General features: G+C 40.2%; 1 protein-coding gene across 4 annotated transcripts; it reads left to right on the forward strand.

Annotated features, from left to right (window-relative positions):
• Window positions 1-3,667: 3,667 nt before the first annotated feature.
• Window positions 3,668-21,783, forward strand: s1pr2 (sphingosine-1-phosphate receptor 2). 4 transcript variants are annotated; one of them, XM_044099587.1, is made up of 2 exons: window positions 3,668-4,144; window positions 18,723-21,783. In XM_044099587.1, the coding sequence occupies exon 2, from the start codon at window positions 18,860-18,862 to the stop codon at window positions 19,973-19,975; it is 1,116 nt and encodes a 371-aa protein (XP_043955522.1). In that variant the 5' UTR covers window positions 3,668-4,144; window positions 18,723-18,859; the 3' UTR covers window positions 19,976-21,783. The 4 variants fall into 4 exon arrangements, with proteins under 4 accessions (XP_043955522.1, XP_043955521.1, XP_043955520.1 ...); XM_044099586.1 differs by lacking the exon at window positions 3,668-4,144 and adding an exon at window positions 6,965-6,988; XM_044099585.1 differs by lacking the exon at window positions 3,668-4,144 and adding an exon at window positions 11,549-11,694.
• Window positions 21,784-23,471: the final 1,688 nt, after the last annotated feature.

The raw sequence follows: 23,471 nt of genomic DNA on the forward strand, positions 1-23,471 counted from the left end.
TCACCCTTTTACACCTAAACTCACAAAATGGGTTAGAAATTCAATGCAAATTAGAGTTGGAAAACATTTCATCACTGATCAACTTAAAATTATATAGGCTACATATCACTTCCCTGGCATTTCTTTCAAAAGAAGCCATGCCAATGAGCTGTAATGTGTAATCCCAGTGTTGTGTTCAAGACCACCTAACCCGAGACCAAGACAAGACCAAGACCAGAGTGTATCGAGACCGAGACAAGACCAAGACTTTTAGGGTCCGATACCAAGTCAAGACCAAGACCGAGGGAAGTCGAGACCGAGTCAAGACCAAGACCAGCGCCAGTATGTGACAATAAAATGTGAAACATGATCAAAATCACTAAAATTGATCTAAAAGACCCACATTCACGTAAAAACACCTAGATATTTTACACAGAGAACTGGAATAAACATAAACATCTTTATTTAGTACTTCTATGTTGTAATCACAGAATTTCAAACAATCAAAGTCGATCAAAATAGTATTTTCTCTGCCTTGGGCAGTCACCCCAAGAAAGGAGCGTAGCCTGCGTTCAGACCAAAGGTCAGTTGTTAATGACACAGACGACTGGGTCTTCAGTTTCTCCAAGACCTTGACTTTTCTGACCAATTCTGGAATTCGTCTCTCAGAAACTGTTTTTCTAGAGATTGGTGTGTATTTACTGTCCAGGACTTCAAGAAAGTGTTTAAAGTGTCCATTTTCCACGAGGGAGAGGGGCAGACAACATCCAATGATCAAATCTTGAACAATGGCTTCACTGATGGCTTGCTGCCTTGGCGATTGTGGGCTGTAGAGCTGCACTTTCTGTGTAAATAACGATATTGTTGGCTGTGTGACATCACTCTGTTGCCCTGCCTTGTATTCCAGGAACCTAATAAATAGGACATAGAAATCAGTTTATCTGATCATATGAACATCAATTACATAAGAAAACAACCTTAAAAATAAGTAGGAACTTTACAAATACATGTCAAATATGTGTAATGTAATGTTACTAGAAACGCATGTAGATAAACAAAATGCAAATCAATGGTATTTTGGCCATCACATTTTTGAAATGGATAAACAAGTAAGTTAAATGACTGATATGGTATGAACCATAGAGAGTGAACTGGTAAAAGTTACTTATTGACCTGAAATTGTAAATGGCAACATAACAATGTGGTTTCTAAAAGTAATTTGCCTATATCCATACAAAGCAACTAATTTATTAATTTTTCATAAGGTGAGGCATATTAGTCTCTTCACTCTCTGCTTATATATAAGTATTGAACAAGAACCAAAATATATTACGATTATCTATTCAGACTTTTATTTTTGCTCTGCTTCCACCTATGTGCTGCAATCCACTCATGAAGCCGACAGAAATACGGAGACATGTTCAGGAAAGCTGTAATTGAAACAGCGTTGTCCATGCACAACACGAATCAACACTTCTTTAAATTAAATCAGTAATGTCCGACATGTTTTCACAAACACTACTAGGTGACAACTTGTGCATCAAGCTAGGTGGCAAATAGCGGATAAGAAAGGAGAACATTCACCCTAAAAGACAAAGCATACATATATAACTTTAGCTAACTTAATATGTGTAGCTAATATTGAAATAAGAACTGTGTGATGGCCGGGTAGAATAATTTTGATACCGAGGAAATTGCTTACGTTAACTTGCTAGCTTTCCTAATATCACTTTTACACACAGCTTACCTTTCTTTGTGCTTTCTTTCAAGGTGTCGATAAAAGTTGGACGTAGTCCCCACCGTCTCTGATAGTGAAGCACTGCAGAACTTACATTGCGCTGTATGCTTTTTTCTCAATGTTGCTTTACAAATGTATTGTTTGTGATTTAAATAGCCAAATTTTATAACCGATGATTTGGCCGACATCTTATCCCCTTCTCAGACAACCACTTGTAACTTTCAATCGAAGTGCTGCAGTCCGCGCTCAAGGTGAAAGGGGGTGGGGCGACAGCAGTTAAAAAAACAACAACATGCATTTACCAATGAGACGGGTTATTGCTTGGATTTGAATCAGGAGTGCATCCAATAAAAAGAAGGATCTTAAAGAAATTGATACTGATGATTTAGCGTTATTTTCACAGTTGTGGTCTTGACCGGTCTTGAAATAAAATACCGAGTCCTCAATGTCCGAGACCGAGACAAGACCGAGACCAAATGTGGTCGAGTCCGAGACAAGACCGAGACTATCAAAAAATGGTCTTAAGACCGGTCTCGAGACCAAGACCGTTTTCGAGTACTACAACACTGTGTAATCCTCAAGAAGTGTTTCCTACGTTTTACAGCAAGCACCAGCTCGACCCAAATTACCACCATCTCCTTAGATGTAATCGCAATATAACATTGATTAGAACATTTCAGTTTTTTAGGGTTGTGTCAAAAACAACAACAAATAATAATAATTATTATAATAATAATCACCAATCTTTCACTTTTAATCCAATATTGCTCCTTTTTATATAAACTAAGCTATAGCTGTTAGTGTCTAAGTGTTTAAGTGTGAGAAGAAAAAAGATATTTGTCAACATGCTGCTGTAGTGACCGCAGATAGCGGATAGTTTTACAGTAGGGATGTCAAACACATTTACGTTTTGGGCGATATCAACGTCATAAATGTCCTCAAATGGCTGGCTGTGGCAGAATGTGTTGATAAAACCTATTAACAAAATTCTAAAATATGAATAAATAGCTATTTCTGCCTTCAGTACTTCTTAAAGTTAAATTGTATTGAACATCTTTCCACAATGATGTAATTTGGCCGCACAGGTAAAAAAAAAAACTGATTCAATTGGATTAACAGTACAATGTTTAAGCACAGAAATGTTATTTGAAAGGGTTCATTTAGGTTTCTTGTTAGAATTTAGAGGGCCACATAAAAAGTTGTGGCGGGCCAGATTTGGCCCCCAGGCCTTGACTTTGAGACATGTGGTTTACTATAAGGTTACTATTAATCAACAGGTTTCCGATAAACTGGAACATGGGTTAACTGGGTTTGAGCTAACGTCCAACTTCAGAGGTAGCCTAAATGAAACAAGAATGGCTTCGGTAAGTGATGGGCGTATTTTTTTTATTTTTTATTTTTTTACCGTCACACTTCTCTTTTAGGAAGTTTCTAATACAGCAGAGATCAAATTGACTGGACAACATGCATCAATTTCATTTCAGCTCATGCCGGGTCACCACAAATATCATCAGGAAGTACTTTACAAGAACAAATGGTCTAATACATTTTAATGAACATATAATTTATGTGAAACAGTCCAATCAAATTGTCAATTTTTGATCGGAGACAGTAAAATTATTTTATTTTTATTTTTTTTATCTCAGTTACATCTAGTAAGAATGAGTACAATGGAGATAATTAACTCATATCAAAACTTTTTTCTTTCTGCAGTACAGCAGTACTGCAGAAAGCAGTACAGTACTTTTTTGAGAAGAAAAAAGAAGTGAGTAGGTGGAACATCTGGATTTCATTTAGTATGCTACAAAGTGGGTAAAAAAAATCCCCAGAAATAGGTTTATTTTCCACATTAATTTCTGTCCGCCAAACTGCGCCGTTACTTTTCTCAAACGGTGAATCGCTTATGACCTTTCCACACACCCCACACCGTCTCTCTACCGTGTGGGTGTGTGCTGGTGTGCCAATGCGCAGTCTATTGTGTGTGTGCCTCCCAGAAGCTCCTCAGCCCCGTAGAGCTGTTGTTCCCAGCGAGCAGCAGGACAATCAGACGGACTGCTGGATTAGGAAGGACAAAAGAGAAAGTGTGATTTTTTTTTTTCTATTTTCCCTCTCCTCTGTCTGAGTTACGCGTCTGGTTCGCATCAGTTCCCGTTTTTTTAAGGAATCATCGCTCTGTCGGCTGAACTTTGCTTCTGTGGTACAACACAGACCGGTATGGATTTAGTTACCACAGACTAGACAAGACATGCCGTCTAGTCGTCCACTAAAGTTTTGATTGTCACCGTTTGTTCCCGATCCCAGAGCGGAGGAAAACAGCGCCGCGTTTTCAGTTTTTAGGTTGTTTCCTTTACATTTTTTTGAAACACGTGTGGGGACATTTGGACGCAGGCTTTTTCCCCTGCTTCTCCATACTTTCTTTCTCATGGGGTAAGTTATGCGCTCTTCTAAAAATATATATATGTTTATTTTGAAAGCATGTGCTGGGGCACGCGAACAAAAGGTTCCGCGCTTCCCGTATGTATCCTACGTGATAAATCAAATAGATTCTTTGGTCTTTGCGGTTCACAGAAATGTTTCATCCTCTGTGTACTCTCCCCTGATTTGCATTGCTTCCGTGAGTCAAAACACGCGTAATGATTAACCGAACATCTGAATTTACGACGAACTTTAGAAATGTTCCAGTGACGAACTCATGACAGCATGATCGCCCATGCAAGCGGCACCTCTTACGCTTCAGTTCCTAACGCTGCTGTGGATCCCACGTGACAGCTGTGCTTGTTAAACGTTCTGCTTTTTAGTGAAAACACTTTGCAGTGATAAATATCAACTCACAGGTCCATCCTATGCCCGCTGCATCATTTGCTGTGGAGTTGTTTAGGGGCCTCGCAGACTAAACAACTCCGTAGCGCAGCCTGCTGCGCCCCCTCCTCCGCGCCCTCCACTCTCTGACCCTACACTCCGATGCTGTTCGGGCTTGTTCATCCGTCACTCTAAAGAGAGCATTGTATTGAAAGGATGTATTAATAAGACAAAAGCTCCCATTATCCCCGTGTACAGGAGTTAATCTCATGGGGTTTGAGCTGCAGCTCAGAGACTCTTGCAAGCAGTGATTTAGTAGGACACAGTTTCTCAGCAGAAATGAACATTGCACAAGTTCTTTATGCAGACATTTCATCCTGTAAAGTTGTCTTTTTGGTCAAGTTTAAGTCTTCCTTTAAAGATCGTTGTGCCGATGAAGGATGCATAGGTGTCAGTGCTCCAGAAGGCGTCCTGGGAGATTCCTCAAGTCATGGTGTGATAAGATGATAAGGCAGAGGAACTGGTGTTTATTGTCCTGATAAGAAGCCCACATCCTTCAACCTCAAGCCCTGTGCTGGACCTGGTTCATTCTGCATCGTGTGGAGCTCATTAACGAGCTGCCTGAATCTGCCTGGGCTTGTGAACACAGTCTAAACTCTCAGCTGCAGCAATGGGACAAAATAGCAAAACAAGTCAAACATGCAAGGGTCCTGAAAAGCTTGTTTAATTCAAGCAAGCATCAGTGTGATAACATCAAGAAGAAGGGGAGAAGAGGAAGCTCCTTCAGCAGAGTTTGGATAAGAGTGTTGAAAGGACTGTCAGCAGACTGAATGATGCTGCAGCTGAGCGAGGGCTGCTGTCTTTGTTTCCGGCATGCATGACCACCTTTGGACATGATTGGCTGGAGACAGGGCAAATGGACGCGGCCACATGTCCGTCGATATTGCTTCATGTGATCACATGGCTCACTGGGCCAGTAAAGCACCTGCTACCCCACCAAACCTGACTGCTGTCGGGTTTGTCGACACTCGCCTGGCACCGTCCCTGGACCGTCTCTGGAGGGTGCTGTGAAAAGCTTCAAGACTTTGACCACAACTTCTCACCTCATGGCAGCCTGTTGATGACATGAATCACTCAAATTGGGCTCTGCAGAACTGGGTTATTGACTCACATCAGCAGGTCATCACCTCAGAGTTCAGAATCTATGTGCTGTTGGCCCAGCTCACTCTGCTCCCTGGCTCTGTATTCCTCTAGAAGATGACTGCTGTAATTTGAGCTTTCTCGGGGGAACTGCTGAGGGGTAGCGTGAGAAATTAAGACAAATAGATGAGTTGAATCAATAAATAGATGTATAAGTGCATGCACGGACAAATAAATTAATGGTATTTGAGTGGTGGGAACGTAGAATTGTGGGATTTTTTTTTTTAATTGAACCAGTTCACAAGGGGGTTGAAGGCGGGATGGATTTTGGGTGGGTGGTGTCCATCCCTGAAGGATGCTCACATTTCAGCCCAGGCCTGGGAGTGGTCCATTTATAGGAAGCAACGAGAAGGCTTTTCCTTTGGGAGCCTGACTTTTCTTTTGTTGTTTTCTGTCACCATTTTATAGAGTCGGCTCATATGAGCCTTGACTCTGAACAACGACTGAGCTGGCCTTTTTTTTTTTACCTGATTAAATAAAGCCAGTGTCAAACCACTGCAAGAAGTCTCTGCATTCAGACAGAACAGAAACCACAGAACACACCAGCAGTCGATGCACATGTTCATGGCTATTTGAGAGGTTTGTGCAGTGATATTAATAGGGTTTTTGGATGGCCATCTGGGTTTTGTGTGTTAAGAGTTCTAACTGGTTCTCCCTTCAGAAGAAAAACACTTTCCTTGGGTGTGGCAAAAAAAAAACGCCTTCAGTTTGCTAGTTAGTGCAAGTCACAACACACAGCTGACAGCATGTAGCCTTCTGACTCACAGCAAGCAGTGAAGAGTGCCCCCAATCAGGTCTTTGTTTTTTTTTTTTTCCTCATTTCATAAACAGAACTGAGAGAAGGAGGTGCTCAGTCTTCCTTGGAGGTAGAATAATACAGATGAACACTCACTGGCCTTATCCATCTTTCCTTTTTAAAACAAACTTTCTTGGATGTAAAGGTTGAGCTGATTATTACATAAACAGTTACATAAACTGATATTTGATGGGGGGTGACCTTTGGCTACTACTTTTTCCAGTAAAGGAACTCGTTAGTGTAAAAGTGTCCTATTACATTCCTTTTCCACTTAAAGCATTTGGATAAACCATAAGACCCCCCATGGCCAGGCACTGATGCTTGTAGCTGCATGCCAGGATTTCCTAATGCTTTCTTGCATGTGGATAACACTTCCCTCCTCCTCACATTTCAGACTTGGATCGAGCCTCAATCCCAAAAAGCTGCCAGTTGGACGAAAGGACAGAAACGGGCTGATCTGAGTAGCAGTTCTCCTGGTGGGACGTTGCTCAAGAGTTAGATGCACACAAGTACATTATATCTCCAGCAGGGACAATGACAAGTAGACTGAAAGCAGGGTTTCTGGTTTGTGATGTGGCTTTGGATGGGATCAGCAGCACTTTGCAACTACTATTTGGGTTGTGCTGTGATTTATGACTTAACTGGGAACAACTCATCTGCTCTGGCAGCAGGCTTAATCAGTGTGGTCATGTCGTGGTTTTTTGATTTTTTTTTTTTTTTGGTCATTCTCAGAGTTCACTCTTAAGTGATGCTTTGTGGACCAGGTACACATTTAGATGATGTTGTTCCTTCTGACATCTTTGTTTCGCCGTTGGGCGTATTTGTTGTGCAATCAACTTGTTTGTACAACTGCAGAACTCAACAGGATTACTCCAAAACCCCACCCTGCAGAGACCCCAAAATATGTTGAAAACAGTCTTCTCGAATGTTCAGTCTTTCTCTACAGCTAGTCAGTCTGCTAAATCCATTTGCTTTATCTGGAACTTAACATTTTGTGTTGTCTCTCATCCCCGTAAGCTCCTCTAGTCATTAAATTTCCTAATAACTGACAGACTGCAAAATTGCACTGAAGTAATGACATGTTTTTTTGGTTATAGCTGTTATGAATAAAGCCTTGGGTCTTTGGAAGGAGATTTACCAACAGCCTCCCACAAGGAGGGTCAAAACAGAGGCCAGACAGTTCTCTTAGAAAAGACAGCTTCAGTGGAAATGCAGCCAGTTTGTGTAACTGACAATGGCTCAACCACTTCCACTTTAGATGAGCCATGTCAGACAGTTTAGACTGCCTTTGTCTTTCTTGCACCATTGCTCCATCATTTACATTAGGCAAATTCAAGGTTGCAAGAGGCTCTATGTAGAAATTAATCTCGGGCCCACCTTGAACCACCATTGACCTGTTGTTAATGTCAATGGTTGATTTTTTATTTTTATTTTGCATTTTTGCCTTCTTGCATAGCTGTACTTTCATTTTCCCTCAAAAGGGACAAGCAGCCATAGGAAAAAAGGCTATAACTTATTTATAGATGTAAAGTATAGATGAAATATTTGCTCAGCTCAGACACAAACAGCAGGAATGTTGAAATGAGCTTTCAGTTCTGACTGTACACAAAACTTTCAAACCATGGAGCTTTTCCTTTACATGTGCATTAGGAGTGTAATAGTATTAGTACAGAAGGTTTGCACCGCAGACCTTCTCTGCTCAGCCCACACTTCTAATCAACGGATTCAGCCTTGTTTTAAACCTGAACATTTATGTGCATGACTAAGGTGCACAGTTTTATTTTCTATGGTGCAACTTTAAAAGGCAACAACAATAGAAAGTAAAGCACACTCCAAGCTATCAGTTAAGTGTGCTGTTTCGGAACAGTAATGTTTCCCAAAGTTTTTGCCACAGTGACAATAGAGACAAAGAGATCAGCAGAACCAAAGACTAATGTCAGCAGTTTTTATCAGCAGTTATGTTGGTTATGTTGCTGTCTTCACACTGATTTTAATTATTCACTTGAAATCACCTAAGGTCAAATGTTCAGATCACACTGATGGACAGAAAAATCAGCAAAAGCAGACATACATATTGGCATTCTGCTGAGTCCAAGTTTGTAAACTGTGTTGTTCAGACATAAAAACAACTCCAAAGGGATTTAAATGTATTTTGAATTTTTTTAAAATTCCAAAACAACAACAATGACTATTTTTCAGGGATTTTATTAATTGACCAAATCAATCAAAAATTTAATTACCCATTTTTTAAATACTAAAATATATTGATAAAATCAAACTGTTACAAAATGTAAATGTTCCTTATGCACTCTTGAGTAAAGCAAACAATTATGTAGATATTTTTGTTTTTATTTATTGAAATAATAAATTTCAATAAATAAAAATTTATTCATTGAATAAATAAATGGAAATGACCCAAATTGTAATATAACACCAAAGTGCAGCCTTTTTGCTAACAAGAAGGAACCGAAGTTCTCACATATTTTGTCTGTGAAAACCTGTCCTTTTCCCAGGTTACTAAAAATCCCACAACATGCCAAAAGTTAACAAAATAATACTTGCAAAAACATTATGGACAGATCACTTGATTCTTATTTTTTTGGGTATATTCTGTATAACTAATCTTTACAGAACCAGTTTTCTTTTGTTAGGTAAATGAATTCCCTTCTATAAAGAAAACAGAAAACAATCACTAAAGTTCTAGATAACAACTGTAGAGTGTGTGGACATTACAATGTTCCCTCTCCAGGCAACTGTGTTTTTTCCCCCCACTAAAACAGGATTTTGTTTAATGGATCTGTGTTTGCCAGAGGAGTCTAAAAATGTGTTTCACATAACAGCCAATGAAAAGGAAAGACTGAGTGCTCCATCAAGTAAGATTAATCTTGTTGGCCCTGAAGTAAATGCATTCAGGGATACACTGTGATTTCTTGTGCTGGCCATTGTGGATTTGTATAATTTTCCATCAGATTGCACTCCAATACTATTTACGATGTTTTTCTATTCCTGGGTTGCTTACAGGCCTGTTAATCAGTGCAAAATCACTTTAATGAAGAATCCTAAGGACTTGGACTTGCAAAATACACACTCTTCAATGTATGTTGTCATTGCTCGCGATGCGACAAATAATCAGTCCTCTTACAGCTTTCCCAACAAAGCAAGAGAACTTGAGAATGGGTGGAGCTCAAGGTCTATCTACACAGTAGAAAATGAGCAGAGAGCCAAAACAAAAGAACGTGCAAACCTTTCATTAGGAGAAATCCAAATATAAAGAAAATAATACTGAAAGGGGTGAGAGGTTCAGGGTAAGTGAAGCTCAGATCAAGCACAATTCAGTCCCCACATATGCTGTTGAGCTTCTTGTACATCTGACCTACCATCTTTGTCTGCAACCTATCTGCCCAAAAAGGAACTGTGCACAGTGGATGCGAAATGATCTTTCGCACATCTGACACACTCGAGTCCCAGCATTTAGAGTGTGGTTAACACTAGCCTTCTTTCAAACACGCAACCCTAACTAACTCGCATCAGCACTTATATAAGGTCTACCTATGTCCCAGATGCAAACAAAAATTCTGCAAAGCTAACTAAGGCATGTGGTGAAAACCCAAGGACAGCTAAACACCTGAGATGACATCCTGTCTGTAATGGAAATGCACAAGTAAACAACAATATCACCATTCTTCTGATCGTATCGCACATGCACATTTGAGTTGGGTTGGAAAATATTATTTCATGAAGCAAAGCTCCTAAACGTAGAACTGACGGCCCAGTGAGGGCTGTAAAGACGACTTCTATAAAAGGGCTTTAAGAACATGCCTCTTTCAAATGTGTGCTAAATAAATCTTTCTTAATGTGCATTTAATCACTTTTCTGTGGCCCCCGTCTTTTGATCTCTGAGGCAAGTTTAAAATTTACGCAGCAAAGAGGGGGTGTTGGTCTAGAGATGATGTGGCTTTGGAAATCAGGGTTCAGCATTAAGTAGAAATATGCAAATTAGAGCAATTTAAGACCATGAATGATTTGGAGAGCAACCTGAAGTTGACAGAAATGGTCCAAGGGTGACTGTACTAATTCCCCATCTGGGAAGAGTGAACAGACTAGGAAAAGGGGGGTTATGGTTTCTGAGGCTACATGATGCCCTTCTTTACACAGCTCTTTGTTTTTATGTCCTCTGGCTGTCGCAAGTTGCAATAAGTAAAGCATTGCCAATCAGGATGGATAGCATTGCCCGTAGAGCAACAGAAAAAATAAATAAACAAGTAACTCTGAAAGTTAGAGTAAAAATAAAAAGCAGTAATATATATAGATGTTTTTATGCCAGACTGACAGATTGGATTCCTCAGAAGCGGTTGTGCTCAAACTGTCAAGAGTTTGACGAGTGAAAGGGTAATCCCTAATTATATGATGAAACCCCACGTATTGGGGACACACACTGCCCCGATGTCTTGTAGATTATATGCAGCGTTTGTGAAGCTTGAAGAGGAAGACGACAATAACAGAGAGAGGAAAGCATGCCGTGTGTGGCTAAAATTAAACATTTGACACAAACAAAAGGTAAAATACACAGCAGGGAACGGTTACATTTCGCACAAAAAGAGGAAGATCTTCACTCTTGTCCAAAAGGCTCTGATGCTGCTATGATATTAATACAGTTTTGAAATGCATACTTCTCTATTTAAAAATACGGATGTGTTTTAGGCCTGGACTTGTCTGGCGAAGTACAGTCTTTTCTTTGTTGTGTGTGTTTGTTGTGAATTAGCTGCTTTCTGAATTGAGGTTCTTCTCTAAAGACAAAATGGTGACTCCATCTCATATTTTACACCTTTGAACACACATAGCCTTCTAGATTACACTTCTCCTTCACTTTTGGCTTGTCTCTTGTGACCTTGAAAAACAATTACTTCCTACCCTTTTATCCTCTTACTTCTTTTGCATACACGCATTGCACAGGAAATCACTGTTAAAATGTGTGAGACTCCCTGTCTCTGTCTTTCCAGATCTTACTGTCTCGACTTCTGAAGTAGATCGGTAAATGCTGAGAAGGTGTCCAGATGAGTGGAGCAGGGGTCACACTCTGAGCTCTGCTGCTGACAAAAGCTTTCAACCGTTCTTTTGATGACATCTAGAGATACAAATATGTTGCAATAGTTTTGAGGACTTGAAGGCATTTCTGCTGTGGGTAAGGTGACATTTACTCTGCTCTAGTGCAACAACAGAGGTGCTTGATGATCATTTCTGTTTTGCTACAGCTGTACTGCAGCTTGCAAGTTGTAATAAGTAAAGCATTGCCAATCAGGGCTTTACTGATTGGCAATGTACTGCAAAACAAAGAAACCTTTAGAATCTGACTCTACTGCTTGCTTTTGCTTTTGCTGATTTTATAGGTGACATATTCCACCAGCTGTAGAGATGTGTGGCGCCAGAGTCATTTGAAGGGCCAGATTGAAGTTCAGTCATGTCACGGCAGCAGCGACCCAAATCCACCTCCTCCCAACAGTAGTTGGAGGCAGGCTGGAAAAATGAATAAATTCTGGTGAACAATCAATAGTTTGACTGTGCTTATGTAAAAAAGTTATCGCACACAGATGGAGGCACGGGGTCCAGTGATTGATAACACAGCAGAGAGTTGCTGCAGGCATCGATATGGCCACTGTGTTTTCTGGTTGCACATTATGACTCAATAGTTCAGCTCGATAAAAATACTAAAGCCTGCCTCTGGGGGTCTTCTGAGTGCCGCACAGGAGGGCTGACTTCTCCGAGGCGGAGATGGGAATGCAAACATCATCATGACACCGTTTATGAATCAGAAGTGGGGGCAGAGACAAATCACGCATGCACGTTCACTTAAGAAACTTCTTTTGAAATGTTGTGGGAGTTGTGGTGAAACTTTGTGGTGGGAATAGCTGTGTTTCCTTCTTGTGTGTGTGAGAGAGAGATCGACATGTCAACACTTGACTGGGGAAACTTTGTGACTACTGTAGATGTTACATGGAATTTTCCTTTCGGGAGACTTTTTCTGCCGCACTCTGTGCCCTGATATTTAAAATGAAAGTCAGGTATTTGCACATATTGTATAAAATCAAATCTTTTTACTGCCTTCCTCAGGTTGGCAGAATTTCTGTATTTATAGACGCCAGAATAATGTGATTTTGTTTTATCACTATTCAAATTTATGAATTTACATACGCTAACACTATGATGCTTTTTTAAAATAAAAAGAAAGCCAGGGAGTTTTTCTATCTTCTGAGAGGTTAATTCACAACATTTAACTTAAATTAAGTCACACCTGCTTCCTCATACGTCGTCATGGAAAAATCTTAAGGAAATTCAACATAGCAGTAGAAAAAGACGTATTTCTGCTATTCGACGTGGTGCTTAAGTAAAACAATAAAAGAGCCTCGATCATTTATTTAAGCAATTATGGGTGCTTTTAAGCATAACATTTGGTCCGGTTTAAACAAACCAGAGTTCATTTCCCCCATTAATCTGGACCTTTTGTGCATTTGAGATCACACTCAAGCAAACTCTGGTGCGGACCAAACAACCGGACCAGAGGTTTGGTCTCGGTCCGGTCTGTGTATCACTCAGGAAAAGAGACCCGTTCTCTGTGTGATTTTGGGGCTTTTAGCAAATGTGATCTAAACACCTAAAACAAGAGTCATTGTCAGACATTAGGAGGGAAATGTTTTGTGTCTTTTTACCCAGAATATGCAAATATCTAGATTAAATTGTATAAATTTGGTTTAATTCTTGGTTGTAATTTATTAAACCATGTCAAAGAAACACTAAAAGGTTTAAGGGTCAGTAGAAGAATGTAGTAAATGAAAAAGTGAAGGAATAAGAAAAGTGTAGGTCACTTATTTTTGCACTTGCACATAGTTCTTTTACAGATAAGCTGAACCTTTCTATTAAAAGCTGGGAAACTGAGAAGGAAAAAACTGATCGCAGTAGTTGTAGTAGTAGTATGGTTCTCTGTGATCATTGTCGATTATTTAATTTCTGTTTATTAAACAAAAGGCTGATTAAGTGTCTTTCAACCTGATGTCTCTTAGCAAAGGAAGTCATTAAACCACTGAAGCTAAATAGGCTCCAACCGTAATTAATATCCTTTTATAATAATCCTCGCATAAAAAAAACATTCCTTTTAAAGTCTAAACACACATCCTTTACAGAAGCACCAGAAGCTGGATTGGTTGTGTTTATTATTGCTACAGTGGCTTGTGTGCAGGGAGGATGAAGGGCAGATGGGAGAAGATACGTTACGTTTACGTTTCAGACCACAAACTGCTGAACTGCAGCACAGCCATTTGTGACTCATCTGACTAAACAGCCTGTGAAAACATTTGAATGCAAACAAGATAAGATGCAAATACAAACTGTCTAAATTTGCGCTTTTTGTGTCTTATCTAAGACGGTTGCTGCAGATCGTAAGATGGAAAAGGCGTCATGAAGGTGAGGAGCCTAGTTGATCCAAGAGCTTTTTCACCAGGAGAAAGTGGACTGAGGTTGAAGTGCAGAGCCATGACTTGCAAGCGATGTAATGATGAGGTTTTTTTGTATTTTAGAGAGCTGGCAGTCTGCTAATTGGGGCTTATCGGGTGTTTCTGGAAAGCACCAGAGGGCTTATGTGCAGTCTTCAGTCCCATGTTGATGGAGGGAGGCCTGTCTCCTGATAGGATTATCAGGCAGTAAGAGTCAGCTTTCAAGCACAAACCTTTTGCTTCATCTTTAGCATGTTTTTTTTATTATTGTTTCTGTGTGAAATCTAGCCAAGTGCAGCTGTGATATGTGGTTTTGAAAGGTGGGCAGAGCTGCGACAACACAAACCATTCAGTGGCATGAGTTCATGGGAATTTGCTCACGATCATCGTTTGAATCTTTTGTCACATGTAAAATATAATCTTGGCCTTATGTTTTTGTGTTTTTGAAAAGGATATCCTGTCTCTTCTTTGACTTCCTTTTACTTCTGTCACTTGATTTACATCTTTGCTCTCAGGATGTTTCTTTTCATCACCTCCTACAAAACTTCTGTGGGCCTTGGTGTTAAATTCAGGCAGGAAGTTGAATTTTGTAGCCCAACTATATCTTCAGCTGAATTACAGTGCAGGACACACCAGTGATGCTCTGCTTTTTACATAAATAATGTTGGACTTAAGATCAATCAATTAATCAAATTTTATTTGTATAGCACATTTTAGCAGCAGGCATTTCAAAGTGCTTTACATCATATCAGACACAAAAACACAATGCAACATAGAATCAACAATCAAAACACAACATTAAGTCAGGTTCTGTCAATAAATCTGTAATTGATTACATTACAAATACAACTCTAAACAAATGGGTTTTTAGTTGAGATTTAAAGGAAGTCAGTGTTTCAGCTGTTTTACAGTTTTCTGAAAGTTTGTTCCAGATTTGTGGTGCATTGATGCTAAATGCTGCTTCTCCTCATTTGGTTCTGGTCCTGGAGATGCAGAGCAGACCAGAACCAGAAGACCTGAGAGGTCTGGAAGGTTGATACAACAACAGCAGATCTTTAATGTATTGTGGTGCTAAACCATTCAGTGATTTATAAACTGGCAATGGTATTTTGAAGTCTATTCTTTGAGCTACAGGGAGCCAGTGTAGGGACTTGAAAACTGGTGTTATGTGCTATATCTTCCTGGTTTTAGTGAGAACGCGAGCAGCAGCATTCTGGATCACCTGCAGCTGTTTGATTGACTTGTTAGACAGACCAGATCCCTGTACTACTATAAACTTGTACTTCCTACCACTTCATAGTTTGCATCTCTAAAATGCAACACTAGTATTGTAATATAAAGTTTAATTATATAGACTGCTAAGTAAAACTTTTATTTATTTTGTCACTTGCATATTTAGGATCACCAAATTGAATTCTGATAGCATTCAATAATTTCGTGAGTAAATATTCATTTGCATATTTATAACATGAGTGGATGAAAAAGGCAATGCAAACAAACAAATCTGACCCTGTGTGAATAATTAACCCCCTTTGGCACCTCATGTTTAATCATGAATAAACTGAAGTACAAAAGTCCACTTTTAGTAGTCACACCCAGGGCTTGACCCTTTGACTTAAAGGATCACTTAAATAAAACCTGTCTGGTGACAAAAAAGTAGGGTGAAATGTATCATCTGCAAATGGAGAAAATGTGAAGCCTTCCTAGAAGTCGTCAGCCTGTCAACATCCAAAAGCCAACTCATGCAGAAGTTCTCAAAGCCCCTGTTAAGCTAAATATTTAGGATTTATGATAAAAAAGAGACTTGGCAAAAATTTTATCTGTGAAATTTACAAAGCAAATAAAACTAACACGTCTCGCATTTCTTAACACACATCTTGGTCATCTCCAGGTCTTTCTGAAAAATGTTCTGTTGCTTGTAACAAAAGAAAAGATTGGAAAGTGTGCGTCCCATCTGTGATTCAAGGCACACGATTAAGTCCACCTCCAAATAGCTAAAAAGACACACAGAATGACTAACTTTTTTAATCTCAGTGAGATTGAGTGCCATTATATTACACTTCTTGTTTGTGCTTGAAGACCGTTAAGTTTGCTTAAGGCAATGCTGCAAGAAGAGGGGGCCAGAGTTCTTCATTTCTAAAACCTATTGGCAATAATTGCAAATGTCGGATGGCAGTTGCTGCTGCTGAGGCTGGCACACCCAGTTATTAGGATAAGAGGACGGTGATTTCTGTCACATATGTTGGTTTGGATAGCTTTTTTTCCTGATTAAATTAAATCACAATTTGAAAACTGTTTGTATACTTGTGTACTTTCTCAGCTAATATCTGTTTGCTACTGAAATGTATCTGAAAATCTGAAAGTGTGGGACAAAATAGTAAAAGCATCTTCACAAAAAAAAAAAAAAAAACAACAACTCTTGTCTTACTTAGACTGCTTTGCTGAACCACAAAAGCTAATTTTCTTTAAGTTCTTTTTGTTCCCTGCTTGTCAGGAACAGCATAGCAGGATTTTTGACAAGTTTTGTCTGGAAGTGTGACGATGGTGTCTGGGTCGAATGTGGAGCACAATTTTAACAAAGGCTTATGGGAAGGAGTGGAGCGTGGATGGGGGTTGGTTTACTTTGCAGGGAGTCTGTAGTGTGGCTGACCAATCACCAAGGGAAATGCTTCAAATGGCACATGACAGGTAGAAGGGCTGGGTCAAATACAAAACAGGGCTGTAAGCTAACCAGCTTGTCAGGTTTCTCTACAAGCAGCCAAATCCCTTACTGACAGACAGCAAAGACTCCACAGTGACAAGAGGACCTTGAGTTGTCCACACACAGCAGATGGAGAAACACAACTTGTCCTGCAAAAACCAGACCAAGATGAAACAAAGAAAACCCTGTGGCTTTCTTTGCAGACAGAGATCTGTGGAGATGCAGCATGAATAAAATCATTATCCTCTAATAGTGCAACCTAATGTAATTACCCTGCTGCAGTAGGCACATGTGCCTAAGCTCAAGTCTCGCATTTATGTCTATAAATGGAGCTAAAAAGGATGAGGAGAAGACAGGCCTCCTGAGATGGCAGTTCGATAACAAAGTGCTCGACCGTGAATATATTCTTGTTATGATACAGTATCAGCAGCCAAATGTATGTGTGCTGCTCCGTTATGAAGACAGAAGGCTGCTGCTGTACACACTACAGGCGCCTATTGTTCGTTTTCTGTCTTGAGGAAGCACTGTTCTAGTTCTAGCTGGCAGCCAGAAGCAGCTGTTTGCTTAACCTACCTGTAAGCAGGGGAATATTTCACCTCAGTAATATCAGGGTGTCACTATTTTGTGCGGGTAGGAATATTTTTCTACTTTTGTACAAGTTTGCACCGTGTTGGTTTTTCTCTGCACATGTGTATGTCACAGCGGCGTCTCAGATTCTTGCCATTGTGTCCAGATGCCGTTCCACATGCCTGATCCCCGTCTGCTATTGTCCCGTTCTGTCTTTATCTCCCACCCTCCCAGGTTCTGACTCTAAGCCCAGTAGAAGAGTGAGGCGGTCCAGACGTAGTTTCCATCCATTTATTTAGAAAAAAATAAAAAATAGCTGCAGCCGTCCAGGAGAACAAATGCAGGCGTTGGAAGGAATCATCAGTCTTGAATTACCCTGGGAGCTGGTCTGTAGAGGGATCGTGTTACTTTTGACAGGTTTAAGACACCAGCTTCACCTCTAATTAGATTTCCAGAGCCTCCAACTCCTCTTTGTGCTCAGTTGTGAAGCGTCCATCTGTTTAATTTTTTTATTTTCTTACATTTGTGAAGAGGCTGCTCCTATAAAAGACTAATGGGAAACCATGACAGCGGATGGAGAGGTCTTTTTGTCTTCAGAACCATAATTTAACTCAAATTAAGTTGAATTGATTTATACTGGTGTTTCATTTGGCAAAAAAATTAAAATAACATAATAGTGCCCCGAGCTAATTTTTTTTTATTTTGCACCAGTAATATGCAAAAGTGGAAGTAATACTGCAAAACACTTTCAAGTCTTAACAAGCATTTTCTGTGCAAGTTGGAGAAGCCACAGTTTCTTCCTGGCAGGTATCTGTTTGATTTGCTGCTGGCTTTTCTCAGCTGGCTGGAGGTGGATGGGGAGGTGGGCGGTTGGGCAGGTCAGGGCGAGGAGTGCGAGCTGATCCAAATGCTATGCTGAAGTTTCAAGAGGTAGCTCACTGGAGTGGAATGGCTCACTCCACACAACAATGCGGTGTGTTGACAGCTGAGTGCTCGGACAGGGTTAGAGGAATGTCCCCTTCAGACTGAGAGAGCGGCCCTTTGTCTCAACGCTCACAGAGGATTCTTTCACCTGGAGAATGACGTCTGCTTGTGCAGGTTCACCGTTAAAAGTCAAAGTAAATGACTTATTCCTTGGGAGTATATTGCTGTGATGGCATGCAAAGTGTGAGCAGAGTTTCCGTGTGCAACATGCACTTTGTTTGTCTTTTTTGATTGGCGGGAAGATAAAATGCAAACTTCTTTTATTGTAGACCTCGTCGTTGTTTGCTAGAAAATGTTTGACTTTGGTCTTAGTCTTTCAATGTCTATTTTTCACAGTTCAAAATAATCTACGTTACCTGGATACTATTACATTAAACTTTAACTTTCTGTTTGCTTACTCTGTGTTTGCTTTTATAACTGTCTTTATTTCCATTGACACTAACTCCTGCGTTCTCTCTTTCTGTGTATCTACAGGTGACCCACATACGGCTCCTGAGACGTGACTGTAGGACAAGCAGCCCCACTCTCCTCCCTCGCACAGCTGTTTTACTGACCTTCCCAAAAAGGCAGTAATTGATTCCCTTGAGACTCTGCTCAACTCCACAGTTTGAATGAAACTTTGCTGCAAAGCCACTGGGCTCTGCCACAGTGTCACCATGATGAGCAAGTACGAGCAGTACTATGAAAAGGATCTGATAATATACTACTATGCCTGTGCTAAGAACTGGACTGTGAATAACACAAAGGAAGAATATGATAAAAAAAGCCAGCTCCCTAACTGGAAAGTTGTCCTCGTGGTCCTCTGCATCATCATCATCCTCGAGAATCTTTTGGTCTTACTTTCTGTCTTCCGCAACAAGAAGTTCCACTCAGCCATGTTCTTCTTTATTGGCAACCTGGCGTTCTCTGACTTGCTGGCTGGCTCTGCCTACATAGCCAATATATTCCTGTCAGGGTCAATGACCTTACAACTCTACCCTGTGCAGTGGTTCATCAGAGAAGGCACAGCCTTCATCGCCCTGGCTGCTTCTGTCTTCAGCTTGTTGGCGATAGCTATAGAGCGCTTTATTGCGATCACCAAAGTCAAAGTATACGGCTCAACCAAAACGTGTCGCATGTTTCTGTTGATAGGAGCCTGCTGGGTCACCTCGATTCTGCTCGGAGGGCTTCCCATCTTGGGATGGAACTGCATCAACAACCTCTCTGAGTGCTCAGTTGTGCTGCCGCTCTACTCTAAGAGATACATACTATTTGTTGTCTCTATTTTTACCCTCATACTGCTCTCCATTGTCATCCTTTATGTGAGGATCTACTTGATCGTTCGGTCCAGCCACCAGGAAGCAACTAACTCCCAAGCATATTCGCTTTTGAAAACAGTCACAATTGTGCTGGGTGTCTTCATCATGTGCTGGCTGCCAGTTTTTACCTTGCTGCTCCTGGATTCGTTCTGCAACATCCAGGACTGCCCTGTGCTCAAAGATGCAGATATGTTTTTTGGATTAGCCATTCTGAACTCTGCGCTTAACCCATTGATCTATGTGCTGCGCAGCAAAGACATGAGGAGGGAGTTCATGCGTCTGCTGTGCTGCTGGGGTGTGCTGCAGAGTGGCCGGCCGTCCGAACGCTGCCTGGTCCAACTGAAGAGCTCCAGCTCTCTGGAACACTGCACCAACAAATTCGAACACCAGACCACACCCATCATGCAAACGTGTACCACCTGTGTCTGACTTGAGGGCTTTGTGTGTGCACGAAACAGAGAGATGTGATGATGAGGTGGACAGATGTTAGCAGAGAAGCCAGTATGTGCTGGGGCTAGACTTCTGGACCTGTTGGGATCCAGCTGTCTGTTGGGACACATTACATGACGCAGAGTGCTTTTCACATAAAACTGTGTGACTTGTTCAATGTTCAGCTGTGAAACAGGTGTTAAAACATTATTAGAGGCTACCAATTCAATTTATGAAAACAATGTTGAGAAATGTGAAAAAAGCTTTGTAGCTAGGTACATTTATCAGTGGATATGGAGCAAACCATGTTTATAATTTTTTTCGTTGTCTTTAAACTTGCAAATGTGTATCAAAAACCAAAATTAGCAACAGAATATGCAGAACATCCTAGTTAGATTGAGCTGTGTCAATGCAAAGCTTGCAGAAGTTGCACTTTTGTCTGTTAGCATGCAGATGGACCTGTATAACCTTCGACTGCATCACTCATCTTGGTAGAGACAGGTAGAAATCCACCACACTTTTCTATAAAAGAGGAAGAAATTTGCAACAATGAGCACTCCACGTAACCCAGACCACACTGAGTGATTTTTTAGCAAAAACAATTAAATATTCCCTATATAACCTTGTTTAACCAAATTGAATAACCACAACAAAAGTACATAATCTGCTTTATTTAGTGCATGATGAAATTGTAAGGCATTTGTAAGTGTTATGTTTTTGTTATATACTCCAGCTTCCACGTCTTCTCCCATGTCCCCTCTTAAACTGTGTCTCTCTTGCTTTTTGCAGTTGTCTTCTAAATCCTAATTGTTTCCACTGAGGAAGGCCAAACCAGAAAGCACATCAGGTTATTTGGCGCTGACTAATTTAACTCGTTAACGGCTCTCAGACTGATTTTTGCCCTGACAGTGTTGTGGCTATGTAGCAGCCGTGTGCCAACCTCTGCTTGTGCCTTCCTCTGAGAGAAAAAAAAGGCTGAATGTATGAATGAAGTGTCGGAGCATGCGTTCCGTTCTAGACAGTATTATTGATCAGGATTTTGAAATGCCAAGTCACTGATGAGCAGAGAATGGGATGAACAGGGTAGGTCACCCTCACTGTGAACTCTTCTTGCACCAAGAACAAGAAATTAATTGTCCCGGTTTATCTTGCTAGCCATATGCTTTGTGCAACTAAAAGTGTAAACACCACTCGTCTTTCCAAAGACCCCACCCGACCCCTCACTGCCTCTGTACGATGGGAGAAGATCAGGTTTCAAACGCATAGGAGGGATCTGCCCTCCTGGGAGTAATGTTCTTCATTCTCTGACATTAAACATGCAACTTCCTCCATATCTAGGAAGTCCTGTTTTCAACTGTCCATTTCCTGTTGTTCAGGGTTACACTAACCTTTCTGTAGACAGACATTGAAAACTTTTCCTCTCCGTTAGGATTTGTTTTTTAAGAGTAACATTTGCATTTATACAGCCAAGTAGAAATGGTGAAAAGCACTTTGGCAGCTTCAGTGATGTTTAAATTTTCCCTTTTCCCTCTTTTGGATGGAACAGTGTTTTAATCTGTATGATTTCAGTGTATGTCAATGTTTTTGTATGATAAATATTATAAATAGCATTGTGTAATTATGTTGTATCTTTGTACAGTATGTATGATTTTCTGTGTGGTATGAAATGTCTTGTGTGCAATAGCTTTGTGTGTTCTGTAGCACGCTGCCTGTGTTAAATTGGTACAATCCTAAACACTAATGGAGGTACATAAACCTTTTGTTAAATGCATTCCAGTTTTATAAAATAAATGACATATTGAAACACATTCTACGTGCTCGAGTTTCATTTCAGGCTTTGAAGAAATTCAGAGGCAGCTGGGGCCTCTCTGCAGGCCCAGAGATGTTCTGTTGTTGTGCCTAGATCTGCAAAGTATTTAAAATGCAGCATTAAATCCAAACATGCTCTGACAAGGTCAGAGGAGCACTAGCTTCGACTTGAAAGCCTGGGATCGTGCGTACAAATGCTGCGTGGGCATTAATCACGGCTTTCTTACCTAATAAAATTATTCAGTAGCTTAAAGGATAAAGCAAGACTGGGCAATGATGGGAAACTGGGCAGAGAGCAGGGATGATGAAGTGGGGTGTGGCAAAGAAAGCTGTCTGTTTTTGAGATAGTTTGTCTGAGAGAAGCACAGCATAAAGCCCCCTGGAGGCTTTTTTTGGGGCATGGGGGAAGTTTTGGGGTGAAGGGAGAGACTGACTTACAGTGGCCTTGGGAGAGTTAGGCCTGTTTCCCGTCAGACATTCAGAATTCCTGGGTGGGAACATTGGCTGAATCAATCCCAGGAGGCTGTGCTACTGGGCCGCCTGCCAAGTCTTAATGCCTTAACAGATATTAGACCAGATTTGGAAACCTGTAGGTGAGGTTTTAATAGAAAATTTTTAAATCCTTCCTTCACATAAAACCTCTGTTAGTTATTTCTGTGCTTAGTGTTCTTTGGGGTTATTTAGGAAATAATCTCCCAAGACAAAATGGCACCAAGAGTAAGATTTCCCTGTTTGTGTCCACCAATAAAAATACACTGTACATTAAACTCATGCATGCTCATGCTGTCTTAAATATTTTCCATTCAATCCCATGAAGACAGTATATAATATTTGTGTTCATATTTAAAATGTTCTAGTCGTTGATCTGACGCAAGAATGACTTTCTTTGGATAGTGGCTACATGATGCCATCTTGTGGCAAAACAAGAAAATTGCTTATTATTTACAAAAGCAACACTTCCATCAAAAATCTTTTAATTCTCTGTGAAGAGAATGCTAAATTAAAAAAAAAAGTCATACAATTAATTCCCAAGGCACTAGATAAATAATGGCATACTGTCATCCTGAAGTGGTAAGAAAAATGCTCAATATGGACATCACCAAGAACTGGACATCACTGCAAAATTGATTAAAAGACCAGAAGAAAGTTAGTAGGAGGTCAATAGCAACAATAAAGGAGTTGTTATCAAGGATATAGAGTATTGTGGAGAGTCCCTGTGCAAAAAGCAGAAAACATGCAAGTCCAGATAAATTTATAAAAAACACATTGAAGTATCCCAAACGTCTGTTGGACAATATGTGTTAAAACACATTTAACACAGTGAGGCATCACGGTGATAGTATCATACTTTAAGTATTAAATGCAAACCCCAAAAGCTATTTAGGTTTTGAAAGTGTCTGCAAGGTCAAAGTTTAGAGTCATTCATATTTATATAAACACACCATCTGTTTATTTATGTCACACCCAGAAGACTCCAGTTTGTTTTGAACTGAGTTGTAGAGGTCACATGATAGATTTATATATTAGATATTAAAAGTTTTAATGCTACTTATATTGATCTCATTTATCAGGGAACTTTCTTTTTTTATTATTCAGACTGTATGACAAATAGCAAACATAATCTAGGTAGGATCTGAATCATACATTACAGTAAAACTGTAAGCTGATCAGACGTTGCTGTTTTTCT

Source organism: Gambusia affinis, linkage group LG19, assembly GCF_019740435.1.
Source record: "Gambusia affinis linkage group LG19, SWU_Gaff_1.0, whole genome shotgun sequence".
In the NCBI taxonomy this organism is placed as follows: Eukaryota; Metazoa; Chordata; class Actinopteri; order Cyprinodontiformes; family Poeciliidae; genus Gambusia; species Gambusia affinis.

Bases quoted from the DNA above. Each gene is read 5' to 3' on its own strand.
- s1pr2 (XM_044099587.1), top strand. From the start codon at position 18,860: ATGAAACTTTGCTGCAAAGCCACTGGGCTCTGCCACAGTGTCACCATG.